Source organism: Actinia tenebrosa, unplaced genomic scaffold (genome assembly GCF_029948245.1).
Source record: "Actinia tenebrosa isolate PJP-AT-01 unplaced genomic scaffold, QUT_ActTen_1.0 PGA_scaffold9__36_contigs__length_13948895, whole genome shotgun sequence".
NCBI classification, from domain to species: Eukaryota; Metazoa; Cnidaria; class Anthozoa; order Actiniaria; family Actiniidae; genus Actinia; species Actinia tenebrosa.
In genome coordinates this window covers 9,653,548-9,681,517 of record NW_028292586.1, presented here as the reverse complement: position 1 = coordinate 9,681,517, position 27,970 = coordinate 9,653,548, and the positions used below count along the sequence as shown (strand labels likewise).

General features: G+C 36.2%; 3 protein-coding genes and 1 long non-coding RNA gene across 4 annotated transcripts in view; 1 reads left to right on the top strand and 3 right to left on the bottom strand.

Moving 5' to 3' along the window:
• Positions 1-20,821, bottom strand: part of LOC116303053 (cell division cycle 7-related protein kinase) — a 36,293-nt gene extending 15,472 nt beyond the window's left edge. The window contains exons 1-6 of the mRNA XM_031712499.2: positions 20,480-20,821; positions 20,102-20,188; positions 18,064-18,193; positions 9,480-9,573; positions 8,996-9,138; positions 4,571-4,632 (exon numbers count right to left, since the gene is read on the bottom strand). Of these exons, the coding sequence (XP_031568359.2) occupies positions 4,571-4,632; positions 8,996-9,138; positions 9,480-9,573; positions 18,064-18,193; positions 20,102-20,188; positions 20,480-20,657 (694 nt within the window). The 5' untranslated portion in view covers positions 20,658-20,821. The remainder of the gene's footprint in view (positions 1-4,570; positions 4,633-8,995; positions 9,139-9,479; positions 9,574-18,063; positions 18,194-20,101; positions 20,189-20,479) is intronic.
• LOC148904753 (uncharacterized) lies at positions 31-2,691 on the bottom strand. Its single transcript, XM_089024936.1, has 2 exons — positions 2,452-2,691; positions 31-1,818 (listed from the first exon to the last, which is right to left on the bottom strand). Exons 1-2 carry the CDS (start codon positions 2,689-2,691, stop codon positions 31-33), a joined length of 2,028 nt encoding a protein of 675 aa, XP_088881062.1.
• Positions 14,552-14,899, bottom strand: LOC148904752 (uncharacterized). The gene is made up of 3 exons (XR_016118777.1): positions 14,865-14,899; positions 14,660-14,761; positions 14,552-14,577 (listed from the first exon to the last, which is right to left on the bottom strand). It is a non-coding gene; the product is annotated as an uncharacterized LOC148904752 (long non-coding RNA).
• Positions 20,822-20,955: 134 nt separating the features above from the next.
• On the top strand, positions 20,956-26,730 carry LOC116303056 (zinc transporter Slc39a7). Its single transcript, XM_031712500.2, has 3 exons — positions 20,956-21,852; positions 24,405-24,610; positions 25,220-26,730. Exons 1-3 carry the CDS (start codon positions 20,994-20,996, stop codon positions 25,469-25,471), a joined length of 1,317 nt encoding a protein of 438 aa, XP_031568360.1. The 5' UTR covers positions 20,956-20,993; the 3' UTR covers positions 25,472-26,730.
• The last annotated feature ends 1,240 nt before the right edge of the window (positions 26,731-27,970 follow it).

The window sequence follows — 27,970 nt, the reverse complement described above, 5'->3', positions numbered from 1 at the left end:
AAACAAACAATCAAAAGACAAAAGAAAAGGTTAGTTGAAAATGAAGCGTTCATTAATCCCGTTGGGACTAAGAGTGCCCAATAGGTGAATAAGCCGCATTTCTTTGGTCTTGCGACAATCATTGTTGCCGTTAAGCAAAGAAAGACCGAAAACAATGAAGTCAGAAAGAGAATGGTTAGCTAGATTAAAATGGCGGGAAACTGGTTTGGTGGGATCGTTATTGCGAATATCATAAAGATGATTGCAAATGCGATCACCAAGACGGCGGCCAGTCTCGCCCACATACAAAAGATTACAGCGGGTACATTTAATACAATATACAACATTAGAAGTGGTACAAACAAAATGGTCAGTGATTTTAACAGTTGATTTAGGACCGACAACAGAAGTGTGAGAGACTATGTGAGGACAAGTATAACAACGTTTACGAGAACAGCGAAAAGTACCAGGTTCTTTGTTAGAGGGAAGAACTCCCTTGACCAAGAAAGAACGGAGATTACGATCACGTTTATAGGAAAAGAGAGGGCGGTTGTTGAAAATAGCAGAAGTGCGAGTATCAGAGTCAAGCAGAGAAAAGTTGCGGTTAACAATGGGTTTAATGGAAATGTTAATAGGATGATACGTAAGAGTGAAAGGAATGCGGTCATTAGAGGGACGAGTGTGAGGAGTGAGAGCGGTGGTACGATCAATAGTAGAAACTTTACGAATGGCGCGATCAATAACATGAGCAGGATAATTACGCTTAAGGAAGAAAGAACGCATCTCAGAACATTTAACAGAAAAATCAAGATCATCACTACACAAACGACGAAGACGAAGAAATTGCGAGAACGGAATAGCGTTAAGAGTGTGCTTAGGATGAGAAGACGAGTAGAGTAAATAAGAATGAGAGTCAGTAGGTTTGTAATGGACACTAGTGCTAAGACGGTCGTCATTAACACTAAGCAAGATGTCAAGGAAAGTGACTGATGTTTCACTAACCTCCCACGTAAAGTCTAAGGCAGGGTGAAAAGAGTTAACAAAAGAGATGAAAGAATCTAAGTCATTACGCGAACAAGAAGTAGCACCAATACAATCATCAATATACCGTCCAAAAAACTCAGGTTTAGGTCCAGTATATTGTTGAAAAACAAGGTTTTCGATATAACCAACAAACAAATTGGCATAACTAGGGCCCATCTTAGTACCCATAGCAACACCGTTTATCTGCCGATAATACCGATCACCGAAAGAAAAACAATTAAGAGTAAGAACAAGTTCAGCTAAGCGTAACAAAGTGGGAGTGCTGGGCTCGAGGACAGGACGAAGATCGAAAAAATGCTGAAGAGCACGAAGGCCCTCATCATTAGGAATAACAGTATACAAAGATTTGACATCCATAGTAAACAAAAGCTTAGAAGAGTTATCAGGAAAGCGAAAATCATTAAAAATATTAAGAGCGTGATTAGTATCCTTAATATAAGTAGGTAAAGACTGAACAATAGGCAGCATGAGAGAATCTAGATAGCTAGAGATGAGTTCGGTAGGACAACTACAAGCAGAAACAATAGGACGGCCAGGGTTGTTAGCTTTGTGAATCTTAGGAAGAAAATAGACGTGAGAAGTACGAGGAGTAATAACAAAAAGGTTTTTAGCAGTGGAGGGTAAAGAGCCATCAGAAATGAAAGAGTTAACAGTGTCTTTAACTAATTTTTGATTGTCAGGGGTAAGATCCTTATCCACTTCACAATAAAAATTAGTATCAGAGAGTTGACGTAAAGCCTCCTGTTTATACAGGTCAGAACGCCAGACAACTACTGCACCGCCTTTGTCAGCGGGCTTAAATCAACTGTTAAAATCACTGACCATTTTGTTTGTACCACTTCTAATGTTGTATATTGTATTAAATGTACCCGCTGTAATCTTTTGTATGTGGGCGAGACTGGCCGCCGTCTTGGTGATCGCATTTGCAATCATCTTTATGATATTCGCAATAACGATCCCACCAAACCAGTTTCCCGCCATTTTAATCTAGCTAACCATTCTCTTTCTGACTTCATTGTTTTCGGTCTTTCTTTGCTTAACGGCAACAATGATTGTCGCAAGACCAAAGAAATGCGGCTTATTCACCTATTGGGCACTCTTAGTCCCAACGGGATTAATGAACGCTTCATTTTCAACTAACCTTTTCTTTTGTCTTTTGATTGTTTGTTTTTGTTTCCTTGCCTACCTTGCTCTCATTGGTTTCTTTTGTCTTATTCTATCATATATACACTCCTTTCTACCACTTCTTTCTCTTTTACTCCGACGAAGGACTAGCGTCCGAAACGTCAGTAAGTTTTTTCATCTTTTCACGGTGTATAATTTACCTTTTCATCATTACTGTTTCATTAGAAACACCGACGCAGCTCACACTAGTTTTTAGCTAGTTATATCTTTTTATTGTGGTGTGGACTATTTTGGTCCATTTACCATAAAGGAAGGAGGAAAGGAACTCAAACGGTATGGCGTCTTGTTTACATGTATGGCATCACGGGCCATACATCTCGAGGCTGCAGCATCCTTGTCCACTGACTCATTTATAAACGCACTCAGGCGTTTCCTTTCAGAACGTGGTCCAGCACGCCAGATACGCTCAGACTGTGGCACCAACTTTGTCGGAGCCAGAAATGAGCTGAAAGAAGCATTAGATGAAAGCAAGGTACGCACCATGTTGATGAAAGAGGGTTGCGAGTTAATCTTCGAGATGAACCCACCATCTGCCAGCCACGCCGGAGGAGTCTGGGAGCGGCTAATTCGCAGTGTGCGAAACGTCCTGAAGCCGCTCCTTTTGGAAGCTGGTCAACAACTAGACGATGAAAGCTTTCGAACGCTGTTGAAGGAAGTTCAAGCCATTGTTAACTCCAGGCCTTTGACAAGTACCAGCTCGCACGATATGGAACCATTGACTCCCAACCATCTGTTGACAATGAAGTCTAAGGTGTTGATGCCTCCTCCAGGTGAGTTCCAGAAAGCTGATCTGTATTGTCGTAAGAGATGGAGGAGGGTACAACACCTAGCTAATGAGTTCTGGAAGAAGTGGAGACGAGAGTATCTACAAACCCTACAAGTACGGCCAAAATGGAACAAACCATCCAGAAACTTACAGGCTGGTGACATCGTCATCATCAAAGATGACAACCTACCAAGATGCGAGTGGAAGCTTGCCAGAGTATTAGAGGCTCTACCAAGTGATGACGGGTTTGTACGCAAGGTACGCCTCGCTGTAGCCACCGCACACCTTGACAACAAAGGCAAGCGCAAGAAGGATCTCACAGTGATGGAACGTCCCGTTCAGAAATTAGTAGTACTCCAACATGCAGAGTGAAGACCGGGATTCCCCATCGAGGGAGCCACAAGATAAGAACTATGAATACATATTAACATGAACACTTTTTGCAATTGCTAGCACTGTTAGCCATAGTGATTTTATATATATACCTGATTTGAGTGACAGCGGATATCCCACTGTGGGGAGCCATGTGACTGACGTCATGAGTTTTATCGGAAGTGATTATTGAAAGACATATATGTTTACATAGAACAAAGACCAATTGATTCATGTAATAATTTAACAATTAACCTGTCATATGAGTTAAGTAAGTGGACACGAGCCACGTTTAGCATAGTTCAAGTTTGCAAGCAGCTAGACAAGGTATGATTTTACTTGTATTATTATTTTAGGAACTATTGTATTTTCTTTAAGATCTATCGCAATTATTGTATGATTGCATGTATGTACGATTGTCAGTAAGATTAGTTAGCAATTTATTTCATTTGATTTATTATAGTTTTACGATTGATTTAACGACAAAGATTAAAAGAGATCAAGGGATCTAAAGTGTCTAGTCCGATCGATCCGTAAAATAGCCTAGCCATAACTGCGACAGTTACACCCATACATTTCCTTATAAACCATACACAGGAACCTTGTTTGGGCTGCCTGTGGCTAGAGCTAGCTGGCTATAACGTTACGTGGTACATGATACATAACACCGGAAGTGAGGACAAAATTAACATGAACATAAACCATAGTTAATAGCTAATACAGAGGAAACACATCAAAATAAATAAATAAATAAATAAATAAATAAATGTAAAAAAAGAAAATAAAAAACACAGGGAAAGAAAGTTAGTTTTTAAAAATGAGTTAGTCTATCATAAGGGCTTTCTGAAAAATATATCAAGAATGATATACCGTAATTTGTATATGTAACATATACAGTATGAGTGGCCGTGTTGTATCAGATATACAACCACGAGGCGTAGCCGAATGATTGTATATCTGATACCACACGGACAGAAATACTGTATATGATTTATCAAACGTCTAGGTTAGTTCCTCTGTGTTTCACTAAAATTTTCAAAATTAAAGTGAATTTGGCCAAGAAAATCCAACATAAAGTTTATGCAAATGAACACAGTTTTGTATCAGATTTACAACACCCTTCACGGTCGTGATCTCTGTTGTGTTTTCTTCATGAATTATCAATGAGTTTGATTAATATTGTGTATAGATAGGCGTAAAAGCTTTAACAGTTAATTTACATACCAAATAGTGATTTTGTACTTCCAGGGACTGGCATTGCTAAACCAAAGTCAACTAAGGAATATCTGATGGAGAAAATACAGTATGCATATCTTACCATTAGCAGCTTATTCTATTGAATTGTCATTGAGTGATATATAGAGGATATTACATGGGCGCGCGGAGATACAAATTTTATCTCATGAGTGAGATGTCTAAATTGAACACGAGAAGATAAAATTTGTATATTCAAGCGGCCATGTAATGTTCTGTTTATTATATAGATATCAATGAAACTTAAATAAAACAAAAGCTCAAAAATTCTTTATTAAAATACGTTACTATATCAACAGCGATATCTTCACGTGTGAAAGATATGGTATCTTCCACTGGTGAAAGATATCAAGTTTTCAACACTAGAGAAAACCTGGTATTTCATTGATATCTATATAATAATACATATCACGATATTGTAAGATAGCATGCATGCTCTTATAGGCTGAATCACTCCATGGTTTTTGATTGTCATCTCACAACAAAGTTTCCTACTACATTTTAATTCCAAACGCCTGGGTGGGATTCCAACCCAAAAAGGGTGGGGATGCTCGTCGGAATTTTCGAAAATGACCAATAAAAGGGTACCCGAGTCTTACCAAGAAGGGCGTGGCACCACATGATTTTTATCCCTAAAAGGTACCAACTCAAAAACGCCAAATCCAATATTTTTCAGCTATTAATAGCATTAAAGATGAAATCTTCAAATGCTTCCTACTTTAAAAGTTTCCAGAAACATTGTCATAATCTTTAACCTATTATCATTAAGTTACCAACACGCAATGTTACTAAGCTAAAACGCTCACTAGCAAATGTAAATGTAAACTGTTTCGTCGATGAATGTTAAGTGTCACAAGTCTGACAGTTCTAATCTCTTTTATTGTTTCTACATAAACTCTTTAAAGGGGGAGTAGCACATAAATCTTCCAAAATTTAATTTGGCTGAGACTTCAATAAAATAATCTCTAAGGGTCTAATAATCACTGGTTAAAGTTTTGTCTTTATATTCCAATGGGAAGTATTATATTTTTAGGAATTTCTATAGGTGTCTGTGACATCATACACTCAACACCAAATATTGATCTGTACATTTCTTTGTAAATAACTTCATGTTTTACTTTATTTCTATTAAGCTCGAAGGTCTGCTGAGAGTTTTGGCATGATCATACTTTTCATGAAAGTGTCCGTAAAACCACGAGAAATGTAAACATTGCATTTTTATCTTGAATTATATATTTTCCGTTTTGGCAAGATCGCATTAATAGATTACCTTTTAATTAATAAATTACCTTCTAATTTTGCAAGGGAGTACTATGGACATATGACAATAGAATGAGCTGTGTTTTTTTTATAAATAGATACCCCAGAAGTAGTAATTTTGGCTACGGGAAGTTCATTGTTTAGTTTTCACTTAAATTATACTTTTCGTCTTATAGATTTTAATGAAACTGTGCCCAGAGGAATACAAAAATTCAAGGTATAGGTAGCATAAAGCATTTCACTAGTAAATGCAGTTGTGGGCTAAAATTTGACTCAGAGTTAAAACAGTTGTGACGTCATCACCATGTGATATGAGATCCAATCTCCTCGAAGAAATATTAAGAGCGACTGTAAAAATCAAACATACGGCGGAAAGGCTCAAATTTTCGAATTCGCTCTACTTTTGGATTTTAGTAGTGCTTGATGAAGGAAGAAACGCTGTGTGGTTAGTTTTGAAAAATACTTTTTTGTTTTCGAGAAATAGGGAAAAATCGGTTTGAGCTCCAGGGACGATTTTCGCTGCCAAAAGATGGCTGAAAATTGCTTACTTTCGCTTGGTCCGTGTATCAAAACTATTAATCCAAATAGCCCTCTAATACTTTCTGCCAAAAGCACAACTCTTAATTGCTCAATTAAGAGTAGTTTCATAAAAATCGAACAACTCAGAATTATTTTACACAATAAAAAGCAATGGGCACTAAGTTACAATGCTGGTCAGTGCATCTCGAAAAGTGCGAGTTTCCCTATGTGCCATCCTTCCAAATCTTATGAAATTATAGTCAACAACTATTGGGAAACTACTCTTTTGAAAAATGTATTTTTTATTTTGGGGAAATAATTGTGCGCTTTTTGCGAGAGCTTTTATTTTAACTCATTAAATATGCAGAAATCATTGTTTGGCGATTGCGTGACTAAAGACTTCTCGAAATAAATTCCCTTGAAACATCATTGTTTTTCAAATCTCGTCTATACAAATAAAAGAAAACATTAACATACTAACCTTCAACACGAAAAGGTCTTTTCCGTTGCTCCATTCATCGGAGTTATCAAGAAACTAGAATTGGCAACCGTGGCGTTGGCTTGTTTTATGCAACCGATTTCCGAAAATACCATCTATCAGTACCAGTCGACATGCACAGTTCGTGTTTCTTTACAAACAACTAGTCAGATTTCAATAAGAAATATACAGAATAGTATACTAAATTCGATTCCTACAGAGTCCAGTAGGTTATTCTAGCTTTACTGGCAAGTTGTTTAGTTGTTACAGTTGGCGCAAGAAAAGAGCGTACCGTAGTTTCTTCCGGTTCTGTCCATACCCTAGTGGTCTTGGAATTTTATGTATTATCCTTGGCAAGAAAAAGAGTCGAGATATACATTATTATGCCATTTTAACATTAAAAGCCCTTTGTGAGCAATTTTAAAAGTGGTTCTCTCAATAGATTATGGTGGAGTCGGCTAGGGGCACCTGTGCGAACTACTATGCCATACTGCTTCGTTTTGATATATTTCATTAAATAATTTTGTTTCCTGTGATTAGTTCCTGCACTAGATTTCTCTTTAAGAAGCCAGCTTGTTGCAAGAGAAATTCCTGTTTTCTTTCTTTCTCCTTCGTTAAAGAACAGTGGTCGGTGCACTATGGTCCCACAACACGATCTGCACGCTGGAATGCTGTCTCGGTATAAGTTTATGACAGTTACTCGCAAACAATTGCCGATCGATCTGTTAAGTATTACAGACCAATTTATCAACGCGCTACTGACTAGTAGTTCTTGGAAGAAATAGCCAAAGGTGTATCCCTGGCCTTATACTGTTCTGTATATTTCTTATTGAAATCTGACAAGTTACTGATAGATGGTATTTTCGGAAATCGGTTGCATAAAACAAGCCAACGCCACGGTTGCCAATTCTAATTTCTTGATAACTCCGATGAATGGAGCAACGGAAAAGACCTTTTCGTGTTGAAGGTTAGTATGTTAATGTTTTCTTTTATTTGTATAGACTAGATTTGAAAAACAATGATGTTTCAAGGGAATTTACTTCGAGAAGTCTTTAGTCACGCAATCGCCAAACAATGATTTCTGCATATTTAATGAGTCAAAATAAAAGCTCTCGCAAAAAGCGCACAATTATTTCCCCAAAATAAAAAATACATTTTTCAAAAGAGTAGTTTCCCAATAGTTGTTGACTATAATTTCATAAGATTTGGAAGGATGGCACATAGGGAAACTCGCACTTTTCGAGATGCACTGACCAGCATTGTAACTTAGTGCCCATTGCTTTTTATTGTGTAAAATAATTCTGAGTTGTTCGATTTTTATGAAACTACTCTTAATTGAACAAATAAGAGTTGTACTTTTGGCAGAAAGTATTAGAAGGCTATTTGGATTAATAGTTTTGATACACGGACCAAGCGAAAGTAAGCAATTTTCAGCCATCTTTTGGCAGCGAAAATCCCTGGAGCTCAAACCGATTTTTCCCTATTTCTCGAAAACAAAAAAGTATTTTTCAAAACTAACCACACAGCGTTTCTTCCTTCATCATGCACTACTAAAATCCAAAAGTAGAGCGAATTCGAAAATTTGAGCCTTTCCACATATTTCTGATTTTGTTTGATTTTTACAGACAGTCGCTCTTAAATCCTAGTTTAGTCTATATGTAAAACATGTGTCCTAGTGGCTATGAATAAATCGGAATTAAGGTATGGGAGATTCAAAGTTGGTACATTTAGGTTCTCATGAAAAAATATTGGGTCGAGTCACCTTAAGCTTAACTAAATTCAAATTAAACAAAAACAATTTTCAACTAGAGTGGTTTCTAGAAAAGGATATAAGTAAGACTCAGGAGAAAATACTTTGACAAAAGCTAAATGAAGTCTGGAATTTATTCACCCAAGAGTTTAAAAGTGGTGAAAACTATGACTGGAAAAAAGTGCTATCATTTAGAATCTCGCCTCTGGCTCATGATGAAAACTTTTCTTGTGTTTCTTCTAACATCCTGAGTGCTCTTTTTTCACCAACATAGGCATAAAACTTGGCTTCTATTGTTTAAACAAGTTGTTTACAATAAAGAAAGGAATCCCAAATCTCCTTGAAACTAAATACATTCAGTGACAAACAATTGTTAAGCTTAACTTACTGTTTAGATTGCCTGGAGTATAAGAAATTACTTGGCTTAACGTCTCGGTGTATGACATCAAACGAATGCACCCTCTTGAGGGCAATAAATAAGTTTTTCAGGTACTGTCTTATTTCACAAACACTTAGTTCAAGATAATAATCCTGTGGGAGAAAAATAACATATAGTTAATACTGTATATAAAAAGTTAAATAAAGTGTACAATATTCTTAGTATTGATTTTATCTGATGTGAATGTTGATTATGGTAACTAAAAGTATTTCTTCATTCAAAAGTTGCATCTTTATGTTGTGAAGGTTTATGCTCCCAATATGCAATTTCATGATTGGGCATTTTTGATATTTTTAGTGTCTTTCTGGATCTAAATGTTCTGCAAGCCACAGAAAAACCATATTTGGAGATTTGAAGGACAAATTTTGACCAGTGTGAAGCTGGTGTCAGGGTTATTTTGGGGGGGGCATCACATTTTTGACATTTAACTTACCTGAAATTTCTGATGTGGAACATAAGGAAGTACAAATACTATGTGATCATTCTTTCTATAGGCTGTTTCAATCCCTACAACATTTTCTCTTCCTCTGTATAGAAAAGATGAAATTAATGAAATGGTCTGACTTATGTCAAAACATCCAGGAATATTTATTTTCGCCTTGGTAAAATGTTACGAGTTTTCCTCAATGTGGAATAGCCAATACACATTCAATTCACATTTCATATTTAGTATAAACCTACTAAATTATTGTCTATTACATGTACAAATCTTGCAATCTGTTTGGCTGAGCTACTTGAGTGATAAACCTGACTAACAAGTAGTGAAAAGTAGTAGTTTGAAAACCAAAACAAAAAAACAATTATTTTAACCTAATTTCAACATTGTTTGTATTTAAGGATGGTGCCTACTATTGTCAGCGCCCACACTTACTGTGCCCCTGCATCAAGGGATTCCCGCGGGTTTCAAAAGCAAAACACTCAAAGGTACAGAAAACGTCGCCCTTGGAAAAAATTAAGACCAAGAACAACAGCAATAACTATTATTTATGTAGTCAAAGATGTATCACAGAGTAATTTTCAAGAATTCAGGTGTTTTTAGCGAAAAATCATATGTTTTTACTTTCTAGAAAAGGCCGTTTCAATGGCCCCAGATCGGTGAATAACAAAATAACTTTTTCAATATTTCCATACACATAAGCTTGGTTGGTTTGAAGCTAAATGAAAATTGAAAAGGAATTACACATTACACCAAATATCAGCCATTCATTTAGCTTTTCCTGCGAGTACAATTACATGAAATAAACTTTTGTCGTTGGAAGACCTCATTGCTGGGATACCTGTGGTATACCAGCTATAAAATGCCTTCGTTTTTTTGTATTTTTTTTCTCCACGACAAAATGGCAAATTTGTGCAATAGTTACCCAGGGGTCTTAGTCTAGAAGCTAAGTCTGAAAAGAGGCTTATTTTTCAAGTTGGCTGCACCCCATGGGTGGCCAAGGTTTCTTGGTATCATTTTAAAGCTTGAAGCCTGTAGATTACGAATCTGCTTGTCGCCACTTGAAAAAAGTGTCCAAACAGCTTGGCGACCTGGCCTAAAGTACATACTTTCTATTTCACAATATTTTCGTTATTCTTCATTTTCTTGAAGTTTTTCACGTTTCACACACAAATTTTCGGTAAAACCTGCTTTGATGTGTTTATTATATGCTAAGCTAATGCACACATATGAAAAAACGAGGAAATTTTCAGGAAATGTGGAATTATTAGCATTTTTGGGTCATTAATCACGATTTTAGATTCATTGAGTGGCAAAAGTTTTTTTAAAATAATTTTAAACGTCGCTAAACATGCATTTTTCTTATGAAGACCTTAGTTTGACCTTATCTGATTAGTTTTCAGAGAGAAATGACAAATATTTTTAATATTAGCTATAGAAAAGACAATTTCCGTACTATTCGTCAAACCGGAAGTTGATAGCTAAACTACTTCCGGTTTACGTTTTTCAAGATTTCTTGAATAAAATCGGAAAATAACTCATTGCAAACTCTGGTGGTCTTTTATTTATAACAAATTAACACTCTTATAGATGTTTACTACTTGTGTGTACTCTTTTCAAGTAGTAAATAGGTAAGAATAGAACATATTTATGGAAGGAGAAGTACTAACTGTCTGTGTATAAAGAGGAGCTGAGATTTATAAATTTATGCTTGAAATCAATGTAAATCATTATATATATCTTTAAAATAATGCAAAATTAAAGAAACAAATGAAAAATAAAATCTCAAGTGCTGCAGATGTTGTTTTGAATGGTCTTCCTGTGTCTAAATGAGCCTGCAGTCCAGTAGTTCCTAATCCAATATGGCGTACTTCACGTGTTGAGATCTCTTCAAATCCTGTAAGAGAGTGGACTAAGCTTGAAGTGGGAGCTGACGGATTATTGCGGCGACACACCACGAACCACCTACAACTAGTACTCCCAGCTTCCAAGCGTTCCCTAGTGTACAAAGAACTGCACCAAGAGATGGGACATTTAGGAGCAGACCGTGTCATCCAGTTGGCGCGCGATCGTTTCTACTGGCCACGTATGCAGCAAGACATCACACACTTCGTAACGAACGTCTGTCCTTGCCTTAAACAACGCCGCCCACAACAGTCAACACGTGCTCCGATGCAACATATTGCGTCGTCATCACCTTTTGAACTCATTTCTATTGACTTTCTACACTTAGAAAAGAGCTCAGGAGGCTATGAATACATCCTGGTAATCGTGGATCATTTCACCAGATTTGCCCAGGCTTACCCTACAAGGAATAAGTCTGCTCGAACTGTGGCAGATAAGATCTTCAATGAGTTTATTCCCAGGTTCGGTTTCCCTGCGAGGATCCTCCACGACCAAGGCAAAGAGTTTGAGAACCATCTGTTTACCCAACTGGAGCAGCTTAGCGATATCAGACATACTCGAACGACCCCTTACCACCCTCAAGGTAATGGCCAAACCGAACGCTTCAACCAGACGTTGTTAGCGATGCTGCGAACACTTCCTGAGGACAAGAAGTCACACTGGAAAGACTACCTTAATAAAGTCGTTCACGCCTACAACTGTACACCCAATTCAAGCACAGGATTTGCGCCTTTCTTCCTTTTGTTCGGCAGGACACCAAGGCTTCCAGTTGATATTCTAATCGGTCGTGACGTTAATGGTGCAGCTAATCATCGTGCTTTTGCCAAACATTGGAAGACAACGATGCAGACTGCGTATGACATTGCTCGTAAGAACGTAACGGAGAGCAACGTAAAGAGCAAGAAGCGTTACGATCGACGACTCAATTTCACGGAGCTTCGCGAGGGAGACCGTGTACTGGTGCGAAACCTGACACCTAGAGGAGGCCCTGGAAAGCTGCGTTCCTACTGGGAAGACAAAGTGTACGTGGTAGTGAGTCGCAAAGGGACGGGACCTGTTTATGAAGTCAAGCGAGAAGACCACGCTGGTAACTCCCGACTGTTACACAGGAACCTCCTTTACCCCTGTGACTTCCTAGAGCAAGCACTTCCACAGCAACAACGACAGCAAAGACCACGGCGCCGACCACGTACAAGACAGAGGCAACAGCAACATCTGAGTGAAAGTGACGACTCTGGTAGTTCAGATAGCGATATCGGATTAACTCCTGCTGCTTTTCAGCAAAACACTGATGACAGAGACAGCGTAGGACAAGTATCTGAGTCGGTACCTATTGCAGATGCTGATACTGATGCTGACATTCAAGAGGATCATACTGATGAAGGCGGAAATAACTTTTCTCAAGCGGAAGGAGAGATGGTGGAAGACGTATCTACAGATGATACAGATGGATTACATGAGGATACAGTTCAAGTGCCCCATCAAGAGCCTAGATACCCGACACGTGAAAGAAGACAACCCGCAAGGTATGGGTATGATGTGTTGTTGCACAGTACCAATCCATACAATGGTCCATGCAACATGCAGTCGTATCAGGCACCGGTACCTTATCAGCCCAGACTAACACCTCAGCCATATCAGCCGTTTCAGACGTTTTACCCCCAGTTGACTCAGCCAACTCCATACTGTGGTAGAATGCCAATCTACAACCCATGGATTGCTCCACCCCATCGTCCGTATGGAATTACGACAAACTACTGAACTCACTTATAAGAACATTTAGTATTTTTAAGCATTGTTGTTAATTATGATACTGATTGGACATTGATTAGCTTCGGTTTCTAATCATTCGAATTGACATTATATAAGAAGAAATTTAAGCGACATTTATCAAAGAAAAGAAAAGACACAGTAGTATCAACAAAAGTACGCCTTAGTATTTAGACGGTGTTCAAACACCCGGTATCCACTGGATAACTGATGGAAGTGTACGGTTTGCCATCAGGGGAACTTAGTCAATAAGGAGCTTTGTGTTAAACGTTTGGACTTGATTACCCCAAACTACAAGCATGAAAAAAAGTTCAATAGTAAGATAAGTTTACATCGCAGTGGAACTAAACTACTATGTAGTGATAGTACTCTCGTTTAAAGCAGCGGAGAGTGTGAAGTGTATGAACTGTCACGCTTTCAATAAGTTAGTTGTGTGACATAATTTAGTATAGTATCAAGTGACAGATATAATAAAGATAAGAGACATAAGAGAGAACACGTGTAAGCGCAAGCAACAAGTATCAAGCTCTAACGAGTGAATAAAGGATTTTACTACTGTATTTGTATCTGGAGTCAGATTGAAACTGGTAACACATCCGTCTTTTCTTTCTGACATATCCAACAACTCTTAATGTCAGTAGATTGCAGAGAAGATCGTGTTTGAGGTATGTCTTCTTTGGTTTTTATGGTCTTTATCAAGGGAATATCCTTTTCAAGTTTCCTTCGTTTAGAGGTTACTCGTTCAAGGTGACTTTTGGACGTATAGCTCTTGTAACAGAGTCGATGGTAGCCTCCAAATGGACCTGTCTTCCATTTCCCCTCCATAGATTTTGAAATTTCATCTTTTCGGATGTCACAGGCATTTTCAAAAGTTTTCCAACTGAGAGAAGTGAAGTCAGTTAGAGGACCTTGCGACTTGAACCCCACTTTATGGCAAAGGCAACTGGTCACTGAATCTGAAGAGCTAGTAGCAAGAGAAAATGCCATGTGACGAAGCTTTCCTGATTAGATGTTCCAGTATTGTTTAAAACCAACCTTAAACAGAAAGATTTAGTTATAGTGTGTTTTGTGATTTCTTGATCATCAACTCAATTTATTGAACACTTTTCCCTAATTTTAAATAATTCTATACAAATATACTTTCAATAAGAAAATGGGAGAAAAATATCAAAGATTGTATAGAATTAGTGAGCTTCAGTACACCTGAGAATACCTATTACTAATTAACTTGAAGTCACTCTATATTATAACATAAACCTTGTGTTAGTGTTAAATGAAACGTTGATGAAATAAATGAGTTCCTATACTAGAATTTATATACTTACAGGATTTGTAGATATCTCAACAAGTGTTTACATCTTTGATTTGAAAAAATCTGTTCCTAAATGATGTTCCAATAGTAGTTTTCTTCAAAGCCGACCTTAGAAGAAAGCTATTATTAGTGTTCTGTGATTCCTTGATTCTTGAAACAAGCCTCAGTACACCTGCATGAGAATACTTACCAATTATTAGCCCTTCATTTACGATAATTAAACGGAGATTTTTCACTCAAGTCGTTCTGCTCATACGAAGATTTATATACCAAGATTATGCGAAGAGTTTCACTGAAAGTCAAGTTTTGAAATCACTTTATATAAGATAGACCTTGTGTTAGTGTTAAATAACTCACTGCTAAACTGTATGAGCTACTAAAGTATATATACTTACAGGATTTGAAGAGATCTCAACATGTGAAGTACGCCATATTGCTGGATTAGGAACTACTGGACTGCAGGCTCATTTAGACACAGGAAGACCAAAACAACATCTGCAGCACTTGAGATTTTATTTTTCATTTGTTTCTTTAATTTTGCATTATTTTAAAGATATATATAATGATTTACATTGATTTCAAGCATAAATTTATAAATCTCATTTCCTCTTTATACACAGACAGTTAGTACTTCTCCTTCCATAAATATGTTCTATTCTTACCTATTTACTACTTGAAAAGAGTACACACAAGTAGTAAACATCTATAAGAGTGTTAATTTGTTATAAATAAAAGACTACCAGAGTCTGCAATGAGTTATTTTCCGATTTTATCCAAGAAATCTTGAAAAACGTAAACCGGAAGTAGTTTAGCTATCAACTTCCGGTTTGACGAATAGTACGGAAATTGTCTTTTCTATAGCTAATATTAAAAATATTTGTCATTTCTCTCTGAAAACTAATCAGATAAGGTCAAACTAAGGTCTTCATAAGAAAAATGCATGTTTAGCGACGTTTAAAGTTATTTTTAAAAAAACTTTTGCCACTCAATGAATCTAAAATCGTGATTAATGACCCAAAAAATGCTAATAATTCCACATTTCCTGAAAATTTCCTCGTTTTTTCATGTGTGCATTAGCTTAGCATATAATAAACACATCAAAGCAGGTTTTACCGAAAATTTGTGTGTGAAACGTGCAAGAAAATGAAGAATAACGAAAATATTGTGAAATAGAAAGTATGTACTTTAGGCCAGGTCGCCAAGCTGTTTGGACACTTTTTTCAAGTGGCGACAAGCAGATTCGTAATCTACAGGCTTCAAGCTTTAAAATGATACCAAGAAACCTTGGCCACCCATGGGGTGCAGCCAACTTGAAAAATAAGCCTCTTTTCAGACTTAGCTTCTAGACTATCTTCAGGAACTTACCCAAGAGACCTTTGTGGGTATCTGCTATAGGGTTCCCGTCTATAGTCCAATCAATTATCATGTACCAGATGTCAATCAATGTCACTATGTTGTCAAGTGATTATGAGAGGGCGGAGCTAGCAAATCACGTGGCACAGGTTTATGTTTACACATTCTCTATTTCGTTGACCGCTGTAATTCAAGACAGCCAAACTAGAAATATTAATTTATCAATTTCGTAAACAAGGATAAGCTGAGAAGATAGCGAGATGATTTCAAAGCGATTATTTCTAAGAATTTTCAATGAGCTTCATGGTAAAAAGCTTGTTTTGGTTTATATATTCATGATTCATCTACTCGAACAGTATTTTCTGCACGAACAATCGAAGATCGATGAGGAGAACAGGGTTTCAAGAGTCAGAATTACGACATAAGAGATCGTAAATATTCATTCAGCATGACTCGTTATTCTCCTGAACTTGACAATATAGTCTTATATTACCTATATTTATGCATTTATATTAATTGTTTTGGCTTCAAAGTCTACTCACAAAGGAACATGAGGTACATAGCAATATTTCTACGCACATTCATCTTTGCCGTTCGAAGCGTTATGATCTCCTTTAATTTTTCTTCAAAAAAATGGCAATTCATTAAAAAATATCGATAAATTATAAAATGTAAAGCAATTATGAGAGAGGTTTTGAGCAAATATTAGCCTGTATTTACGTTTTAAATGAAGCATTTTGATTTTAAAGTGAGCCGTGCAAATGTGCATGCTTCTAATTTGAGACGTCGTTGCACAAGCTAATTACATATGCCAAAATCTGGATCCCGGAACTGGAATTGGAGTTCCAGATTGAGTTTGATGAGTATGGCAATAATAGATGCTCTGCCTGCAAACGGCTTTTAACACTGTCGTTCGAAATTTTGCAACTTATTTTTACTTCTCATTTAGATTCTTAGAGACTCTGATACTAGTAAACACGAAATAATTTTTCTGTATTTTTGGAAGCTCAACCAACTAAATCCTCCGTGCATGTTGAAACCAGGTCCCCCAGGTCCTTCAGGTCCTCCAGGTATCCCAGCTTACCCTGGAACCAGGGTCTAGTATTTACATAAACTATCTTTCACTCACTAAAAAGTATATTCAAAAACGTTCACTCAAAGAGTATACTGGCAAAGAAAATTATTATTTTGATTTATTAAAACTGTCTCTTGCACTTGTGAAGTTAAGCTAAATGTAGGTTTGTATTTTACGAAAGTTTTTGCCTGGTTCTTGCTTTGCATGCATGACTGCCATGAAACACTCATGAAAAGCCGGTTTTTTTTCCGACTCCAAAAAAATTTTACATACCATTTGCTTAAGGAAATCTTTTCTTCTACACAGGAAATAATTATTTATTATTGTTCTTCGAATTGAATAAGTTTTTTGGTACTTTTCTGGTACGTCACGCTTGCCACGCTTTTAGCACCCCATTTATCCTCAAAACAATATTTAAAAAAGTCATAACTCTTTAAAACCCGTGGTAACCCCCCATTTTTTTTCTTCAAAAATGTAACAGAAATAGTTAAATTATTTTTTATAATAGAATTTTTAAAATAAAAATGGTTTTCGATGCAAATGTAAGCAAAAATGTAGCATCCCTTTAGCACCACATTTTACACTTTTGAAGGCAAAATTTGGTTTAAAAAATGGTTTCTTATATGATACGTAAAAGTTTATATATTTGATATGAAGAGCACAAATGGTCGTTTATTTGAAAAAAGTTTCAGATAAAATCGATCAAAACAACTTCGTAATATGATTTTTTCCCCTTGCGTAAAAAAGTGCTTACGTCATCGGTGTTTAACGTCAATTATCTCGTTTACATGCGTGGGTACCCCCAATTTTTTTTCGGATTCCAGTGGCCTCTTGGGTGATTTAAATGACTGGCACAATGTGAAAAAAATAAAAATGGTTTGCAATTAGTAGGCACCATCCTTAATTATTGAAATAATAGCCTTAGTCTACGAGTCAATAGCCCACTTGGCCGTCAGTCTCATGAGCTATTGAATCTTAGGCCATTTGTGCTGCAAACATGGATTGAAAACACTGGTTAATAATGATGACAAAAATCTACTGTACTCAACAGCTGGATCTAATTTGAATGGCCAAAATAGAAGTAAGACTTGGTTTATTTCTTCAATATATCTTCTATCCCTATCAATGATTGTCAGAACTCTAAAAAGTACGGGAATTTTACTTACCCTATTGTTTGTAAACATCTTAGCTCATTTTCTATTCTTTCTGGACCACTTGTTGGAATAATATGCTTTAGGGCACATAATTCATCAGGAAATTTTTTGACCCTAGCCAAATATACATTGCTAAATGTCCCTGTAGTAAAGAAAAATTAAAAAACATTATCTAAAAGAGATTTGAAACAAAATATGTTAAGGTAATTCCCTTGTTTTTCCAAGGAACTAACAAATTTTGGCATTCTTCTTTCGGAAACTAAATAAGAAACATGTTGAAAAACAATTTTCACTTTTTTCTCTTTTTTGAGCAGAGAAATTGCGATTTTTATCTGACTCGCCCCAGCATTCACTTGGAAAAGTGTCAGTTTTCAACTATTTTGAGATGTTTTTTCAAGATAAATCAAAAATGAGAATGTTGACCTCCACTTCTTATTTTAGATTTTTGATAAATGCCATGCTCGTCATTATACACCTAATTGAAAAAATGTTGTCGGGTTCGAGAAGACCATATCATCGAAGCTAATATCAAAAGGATTTTGGGTACTCCGAAATGTGTATTATATTTGCATAAAGACATGTAAAAATGCACAGTAGAGCAAAGTCGGTCGACCTAGATTAACATGCCCAAGCCATTCTCCAAAGATTTACGCTGGAGAGCTGTTTGGCTGTGGTATTTTGTCTTCCCATGCTCCCCTTCGGTCTTAGCTTTGATGATATAACCTTTTTTGAACCCGACGTTTTTTCAATTAGGTGTATATCAAAATATGAAGAAAAGTTTATTGCATAGATTTTGAAATATTTTGATGGGAATAGTGGACATGTGCTATCTCAAGTTTGGACGTTCGTAGAGGTGCACATACCGTATTTTTTTCACTAATAGTTCAAAAATCATAGTCATCCAATGACTTTGATGGATTTAATAGCATAGATTATCTAGTAAACTTCGATTTACAAGTATGTTTTGTTATGTATGAAAGTACTTTTAACTGTGAATAAAAGTTCTTGATTACAGCCTCCAGTTGCTACCGCATTTCACTATAAAACCCATAAATTGACATGTTTGGAGAGCATCTATTGAAAAACGAGAATGGTTACCCCATCTTTTTATTACAGTCTTTAAATGTCCATAACATAATTAATTTCCATGCAAAGTTTCAGGACAAAGTTATTGGCAAAATTTCTTTCAAGGGAATACCTTAATGCTGCATGCGCAATGTGCTCTTTAGTTGAATCGCTTTTGAAGTAGTTTCTTACTAACACCTAACTCCTCTCAAGGAAGTATTCTTAATTTTTTAGCACATTAAGAATGATAAAAGCTAGGTAAGAGCTTGTAAACAAACAGTTTTGCATCATATTAAATAGTTCAAGTAAAATCATCAAGTAAATATTAGCTTAAACAGCCTTAAACTTGATAGCTAGCTAAGGAGAATGTTCAGTGGTGAGACTTGATCTTTGTTTAAATTATTGTTCGTATGGTGTCATGTTTTCCCAACATTTTTTCTAAAATGCGTTATACAAGTTTTTATAAATCCACGCCATATCCATAGGATAAGTAAAATATTTTGGGAGCTACACCCTCGCTCATCACTGCCTAACATATCCAAAAAATACATGTTGTCTGAATGTTGGGTTAAATGTTGGGCTCAATTGTTACGACCCCAATATTCAAGTGTCACATTGGGGACTTGGCAAACAACCCAACATTTGACCCAACAATGTTATTTTTAATGTTGGATGAATGTTTTACTTATCTGTCAAGCCAGTTTTTCCTAATATAACCAAGTGCCAACATTCTGCCAACAAATATTGGGCCTTTTGTCAGGGCCTTTGGAGTTGTGGCATACTGTGTGCAAGTTCAGGAAATGTGTTTGTTTTTCTACCAATCTTAGTTATGCTATATCTTGATAACATTTTATTGCATTATTGGATCTTATTGCATTTTTTTGTACAGGCGGAGGCGGGGGGGGGGCTTCATCCAAACCATCAAACCAACCCTAGCAACGGGCCTGAAAACATATGCGTATGTAAATATGTATTTCATACTTACCCTCTCCTACTTTCCTGACAACTGTAAAGATTTCTTCTAGCTCTGGGAACTGCTTTAGGATGTCTCCAGCTTCACTGTCACCAAAGCCTTTACAAACAAAGAAACTGTATTATAATAGTCATCCATGTTTCATTTATGAAAATCATAGGTAAAAAGTATTTAAGGTAAACATTCTTCGCCTAAACTAAAAAAGCAAAACTAGTACTATATGATAGATTAAGCTTATTATCGTTACACGTGTAATATTCAAGACAAAACTTCGTTCACGCCAGATTGACTTTAATATCTCAAGGCCTACATCGTAAGCTTAATTAATAGCCACAAGAATAAGTATTGTATACACTTGTATATCCATTCGTTTTGCAGTAAAAACGTTACCTTCAATGGCACTGGGACTAGATGGAGGTGAGCTTTGTTTCCTTTTTCGTTTTCCAGATGGTGAAGAGCAGTTTCGTTGCGGTAAAGAAATGCACTGTTGCTCATCGTCACCTAAAACTGTTGATATGCTGTTCTCCAAGCCAATACTTGCTTCGCTCCTACAATCTTCAAACTCCATCGCATTACAGAAATCAAACTTCTAAATCATACGAAACATCAGCAATGTACATTTTTTTCACTTTAAACGTCTAATTTTCATCTTCTTAAGCGTAAAAAAACAGCATTTAGTCAAATATTTGAAGGTTGATCGAATGTTCAGTAAACTTTCCCGCCATTTTCACACGAATGGGAACCTGGGAATGGGTCTTTCAAATACTCTCGTACCAGACTCCTCTCCGATTTGCTAGCCATAATGCGCATACTCGCCAGGTATTCAGCTGGAAAAAATAACCGTAGTTTCAATATAAATCAAACCAGTCAAAATATTTGACATTTGTGAACTGGAGAGACAGCTATGAAGACTATTGTGGCAATCGTATTTTGCGTTATTTTGACTCTCGTTGTGTGTGTATCTGGACACGGTCACGAGCATGGACATAGCCATGAACAACACCACCATCATCATCATGAGCATCCAAACGGTCATCAGGAACATCACCACCACGGACATGAACATGAACAACATGATCATGGACCTGAACATCGTCATGAACACCATCATGAACACCATCACGATGGCATGGAAGAAAGCTCTGTTTTCAATAGATACAGTCGCGAAATGAACGAACCAGAAGTACCCACTGCAAGTGCAAAGACAAAAATGCCGCTTACCCCTAAACCCATTCGAAGCACCGTGACGATTTGGATAGAGGCTCTATCTTCTACTATTCTCATAAGTGCTGCCCCATTTTTCATCTTATTTTTTATTCCGTTGACTGGAAACACTGCTGAACAAAAGCCGCTTTTGAAAATTCTTCTAGCCTTTGCATCTGGTGGACTTCTTGGTGACGCGTTCTTGCACTTGATTCCACATGCTATCAATCCTCACAGCCATCTGGAAGAGCACAGCCATTCTCATGATCATGACCATGGTCATGGTCATGGTCATGGCCACAGTCATTCTAGCGACATGACTGTAGGATTCTGGGTTCTTGGTGGTATTATAGCATTTCTTATTGTGGAGAAATTTGTGAGATATGTTAAAGGAGGGCACGGACACTCCCATGGCCATGAGCCTTCCTCTAGTAAAACTACCGACAGTGAAGAAGTGAAGAAAAAGGACGATGAAAATGTCCGTAAGAGAAAGAAAACTGAAGAAGATAAATCTGAAGAAGAAGATACGACAAAAGAAAATGACCAAACTGAAATTATTGGTAAGCTGAGCTTATTTTTGTAAATAATTTTTTCTCAATTTTTTTATTAGCTTATAAAGATCCACAGGTAAGCTTACTTTTGTAGTTCAAAAGCACAATACTTAAATTTTTAATGTCCAGTCAAAGGCTTTAGCCTATAAAGATAAAAGCAGTCAAAGAAAAACTTGATTATTTTCAGGAGCCTTTTAATTATATTCAACAGTGCCAACACGTCAAAGGTCCTCGAAAACTTTTATTTTTATGTACATTGCTTTTTATTTGCTTTACGATTTGACGATACGGATTTGAACAAGGACGTTCTTCCAAGCCGAAAAAAATTTTTTTTTCTTAAATTTTAATAGAAAACTATTCGTCGTATTCCCCTACTTTTTAATCAAATTTAATGTTCATAATCTTTACTTCTGATGATGAGTCAAGATTGCAAAGTAAATATATCGCTTTCGATGTTGTTCAGACCTGTAAAAATTATGCAAGATCAGAGAAAAGTGACGTGTCGGCGTAGGAATATATGGTCTCTAGCTGAATAAATACAGGCAGCCGATCTCCACGAAAATATGTATAAACCACATGTACACATTTGTTCTTGTATAGTAAAGAGAAATGTTATACATAGGTACTTTTGAGCTATCTTTAGTAACTTTTTGTTGACAGAATTTAAGGATTTTGTAAAATTTCCGATGTTACTTTTCCCAGCCTCCTCAATCTTGCCACGTATTCTATCTCTCTGACAACACGTGGTGACTCATGAAAAGCCGACAGGATTGAATGACTTACAAAATTAGGCTTAGAGAAATCAACCCAATGGTTCCTATTTTCTTCAAAAAGGAATCTCCTTTTTGTACATTTTAGGACATCTTATGCTTTTATAAACTATGGTTACGAAATGATCCGATTTTTTTATGATTACTTAGTTAAGCTTAACCACAGGTAACCCAAAATCAACGTTGGTATAACAAAAAAATGTATGAGAACTTTGCAGCTGTCGATTTTCAGAGTAAATTTATAATTCACTTCAATAAGCATGAAGCGAGATGACGTTTTACCCCCGTCTCTAGACCATAATCCTTTTCACACTGCTTTTGTTCTTTAATTATGTATGAGTCAATTCCAAAGGTTCCCATCCCCCCCCCCCGGCAACCCCCCGGGCATTTGACTTTTTAAAAAAAATTGGTCAAATTCCCCACCATGCGGGCCAAAAAAATGATCAAATGCTCCACCGTTCAGGCTCCACAAAGTGGTCAAATGCCCGCCCCTCCAGTCCAATGAATCTCTAATTTTGCCTAAAAAGTACAAAACTGAGCCTGTATACATCCAACAAGTTTCATGCTAAGTACCTTTTGAGATCGTTTTATCATTTATAGCTTTATATAAAGAATTAAATAAGGATTAAATAAGAATCTAGACTTGAAATCTTTGCTGACTTTTGAATTAGCGTAAACATATTTATTGTTTTGGACTACAAAAACTTATCTTCATCTACTCGTTCTGTTTTGTCATCCACCTTGAAAAGTTTCTTTTTAATTCCAAGCTTTTCTTTCCCTGTTTCTCAAAGAAGCGACAAGGATAAGATTGTATTTTCAAACCAAATTTTTGTGGCGATTCGATTTCAGTGAGATCGTAATCAATTTGAAGTTCAACCTTTCTTTTGAAAAGAGTGCACAAAGGAATCCGCCAAAAAAGCTTTTCTATCTTCTCTTGTGCCATCCCAGATTTTGAACAAAGGTATTTGGATTTTTTTTTAGATTCACAGGCGAACCAGAGTCCTCTAAGCACGATCCAAGCGTAAAATTTTGCAATATGCTAATTTATGCAATTATGATAAAAAGTGCCACTATATTTAGTCAAAAGTCAAATGCCCGCCCATTCGGACATATATTCAGCGTCAAATTCCCTGTATTCCCTGTATTCCCCTGTTCCTGTATTCTCTAAGGAATCAAAAATTTTAATATGAAAGAAATTTTAAAAACTATTATGGTGTAGAGTCGGGGGTAAAACGTCATCTTGCTTCAGGCTTATTGCAACTTATTATGTGTCTTGTAGTAATCCCTGGCAATGTCTGGTGTGCGTTTTATGACTTTTTCGATTTTTTTCTAGCCCCATACAGATATATTCTTTTGTTTATCAAAGTATATGATCATCCGGGTGGATGTAATCCTGAAACGGACTGTTTAATGGGACCGACGTTTCGACAACCTGAGCGGAAGTCATCTTTAGAGTCAAATTACATCCATCCAGATGATAATAATACTTCATTAAACATTCATTCTTTCTTATAGACTAACAGTTTAATGGGAAAATTTGAAATACCTTGTGAAAAACAGTGCATAGGGAATTGCAGTGCAAAACTATGGAATCACCTTAAATTAACTCAACCCACCAAGATAAACTGTCTTTAAACAGCTGGAAATGGATTGATAAACATACGTTGAGTAAAAAAAAAAAGCTTTTAAATCTTATACAAAGTTTTTACAAGTGCTTGACTCTTAGTATGTATATGTTTATAAATTTATATTTTAGAAGACATTTATATTTTTACTTATATTTTATTTTAGAACCAAAGGAGATTAAGGTAGCAGGTTACCTTAATCTAGCAGCTGACTTTACACACAATTTTACTGATGGTCTTGCAATAGGAGCGTCATTTTTGGTTAGCCGCAATCTTGGAATTGTTACTACACTAACTATTCTATTACATGAAGTACCTCATGAGATTGGAGACTTTGCAATTCTTGTTCAGTCTGGTTGTGACAAGAAAAAGGTAAGTTATATCAATAAATTGTATGTAACAATTGATTCAACAGGTTTAAAACTTAGACAAGGCAAACAAGTGCTAGACCTGATGCAGCATGACTTTCAAGTTGAATGGTTTAAAAAAACTGACAAATAATTAATAAATCTTTGGTCAAATTTGATTGCATGACCATAAACATCACAAACATAGACCTTCATAATTTGATAAATTTTTCATCACTGAAATGCACAGCCATCCCAAAGAGCCAACAGTATGCTAATTTCAAGGCAGTGGTGCCAATAGATAACTGTAAGATTTCAGAGGTTATCTGTGATCATTTTATTACACTGTCCTTTGACAGGACAGTAAGTCTTCAAATAAACTTACATGAACCTTTGTCTGGGCACGAATGACAACTAAAATGTTAGTATTTATTCATGAGTTTTAAAGCCCCCACTCCCCCTCCCCACCCCCAAAAAATCATTAGGCTTGCTGACTATCATTTTTAAATTATGAGGTCTAAAACATGATAGTTTAATTGTTAAAACACTCCTTATTAATTTTGTTAAGCACTATTTAAACATTAGTCTAGACATAAACTGTTATAAAGTGTTAATGATTAAAATTTGGTTTTAGGCCATGTACCTACAGTTGTCTACAGCTACTGGCGCTATTGCTGGGACACTTTGTGGTCTCTTGGCACATAACATTGGTTCTTCAGCAACCTTGTGGATTCTTCCATTCACCGCTGGTGGATTTATTTACATAGCAACAGTATCTGTTATTCCTGAATTACTTGGTGATTCCAAGATTGGACAGTCAATAAAAGAGGTCATAGGACTCCTGTTTGGGGTATTTATGATGGTTGTTATAGCTCAAATTGAATGATATAGGGGTTAGTATGCGTGTACATGTATTCAAACAATCATGTAGTTACATTGTTAAAAGTTAAAAGGCATACCAGTATTTGACTTTAATTAAGGAGGCTCAGGGTAGTTTTGGTCTGGCACACCTAGCCGCATTGAAACGGCTACAACTTCGTCTTGAATAACTCGATCTGCAAGCGATTTTCACACAATGTCAGGAAAGGATTAAAGGTTTCAAAGATGATAAATTAGTTTAAAGCGGCCTTTTCATTATGACGTAATGATGACATCATAGAAATCGTTTACCGCTTATTTTCTCGAAAACTAGACCTAAACTTTCAAAGCAACTTGCACCAGTCGATAGTATTCATCAAGGCACCTAACATATTGCAATATGAAAAAAATGTATGAGAGTGTTTTCCAAATATTACACGGTGAATATTTTCATGGACTTTTACTATTATTTCCAGCGTGTCAACTTTATACCCTCAAAATCGGGACTTTAATTTAGTGGATTCAATATTTATATTAGCTAGAATATAGGTACATATATAGACACTGTCGTTATTGAGTATGAATCAAATTGTGACTTTCTTTCTAACGTTATGGATTTTTTGAAAAATAAGTACGCTTGATACTAACAGCACACAACAAGGAATAACACGGAAGTCAAGCGTGAATAATCAACAAGCAGCCGTGAGCGAAAGTAGTTATGAGCGTACTTATTTTTATTTGACTGCCTTAAAACCCTTCAATGCATATGAAATTAAAGGAGAATATTTGTAAAAGATACATCTTTTAGTGACTTCATTTAGAAAAAAATCGTTCGACAATTTTTTGAATGCCGCTTTCAACGATATTTTCTATCGCTTTTCACAACAAATGGGGTCATTTAGCTTCATATCAAAAAATCCATAACGTTAGAATTTAATCCTTTCCTGACATTGTGTGAAAATCGCTTGCAGATCGAGTTATTCAAGACGAAGTTGTAGCCGTTTCAATGCGGCTAGGTGTGCCAGACTAAAACTACCCTGAGCCTCCTTAAGTTACCAAGATGTAATAGGGAATTTACCAATATACATGTATCAAGTTCAGAGAGGTTTTTATGAAGGTTTTTGATCATACAGTCCCTTCAATCTTAAATGTTTAGCAGTACCCTGAGAAGCCTGTCCATGGGCTGATTGAAAACAGGGCAAGGCTAACTCACAGATGAAATTGTAATTTAGCATGTTATATTTTTCATGTTATTAGGTTGTTTTATGAATTAAAACATCTGTGCCACTTTGTTTCTACTTTCAAAATGCCAACAATGAACGTCCAGAAGAACAGATGTTACTGGTTGCAATCAAATATCTAGAAATTAAGGAAAAAAAATAGAAAAGGTTTATTACCAGCGTTTGCATTGCTACGTGGCCACCCCTGACAAAAATCACGACGTGCACTTTGCAATAGACTGCCGTAAATCAAACACATTGATGCCATTAAAACTCATCGTCTAGATAAGTTTGGGGTTAGATACCATGGTGCGAGCTGTGCGCATCAATCAGACTACGCCCTACCACAGAGGTAACCATGGCGACCGGGCCACAGCTCACCACCTGGTACCTGTCACACTGACCACTCAGTGGAATAATACTCACCTTGCTCCCACCATAGAGGAGTGGGCGGGCGGGATAAAAATTTTTTGCTGCACGCTCACAGCCAAAACTACCAAGACTGCTGGCAAGCTGCCACTAAGTCCTTAGCAAAAACACGCCCCACCTCCCACCCCCACCGCATATTATTGGGGTGGGTAGCCGCTGGCCGCTACGACTCGGTTTTAACTTGCCTGAATTTCATTCATGCTCATTTAACACAGTATTACATTATTGTGAAGCAAAAAAAAAAAAAAAACGAATGAAAAGATTTTCAGTAATTGCATGGTTTTATTTACACATAGTAACAAGATGTAAAAGTGAATAATATTAATCTACTTGAACATCTTATTGCAACATTGACATATACACCTTCAAATGTTATCAGCAATATTGATAAAACAAAAACAAGATTATGCTATGTGGTTTCATGTTTCATACTCTAGTTTGTAATTCTTCATTTAAGTTTTGTGCTGTTTAATAATAATAATAATAATAATAAGGAATAATTTATATAGCGTCGATATCCGTAAGTTCATATCTTTATACAATATATAAATGTGACTCAAAAAATAAAATTAAGAAAATAATTACTATTTCATGAATAAGAGTGAGTAATAAAACATGGCCCATAATACATAATTTTATCATTATCAACATATTTCAAATAAAATTCATTTCATTTCAATATATACATTACACATTTTTTAAATTTATTCATCAATTATATAATCAAACTGCCTTTGGTGAACTCCCGGATACTACCTGGTGCCTTTTTTGTGCATTTCATAAACTTACCTTTGTAATTACACAAATCACCAAGTAATTCACTTGATTTAAACGCTCAATTTGACTGCGTAAGATGGATAATCTATCTTTTATTTTGA

Bases quoted from the DNA above. Each gene is read 5' to 3' on its own strand.
- LOC148904753 (XM_089024936.1), bottom strand. From the start codon at position 2,691: ATGGTGCGTACCTTGCTTTCATCTAATGCTTCTTTCAGCTCATTTCTG. The intron at 1,819-2,451 runs GTAAATGGACCA...AGTTGATTTAAG, and splicing joins CCTTTCCTCCTTCCTTTATG to CCCGCTGACAAAGGCGGTGC.
- LOC116303056 (XM_031712500.2), top strand. From the start codon at position 20,994: ATGAAGACTATTGTGGCAATCGTATTTTGCGTTATTTTGACTCTCGTT. The intron at 21,853-24,404 runs GTAAGCTGAGCT...ATTTTATTTTAG, and splicing joins TGACCAAACTGAAATTATTG to AACCAAAGGAGATTAAGGTA. The intron at 24,611-25,219 runs GTAAGTTATATC...ATTTGGTTTTAG, and splicing joins CTGGTTGTGACAAGAAAAAG to GCCATGTACCTACAGTTGTC.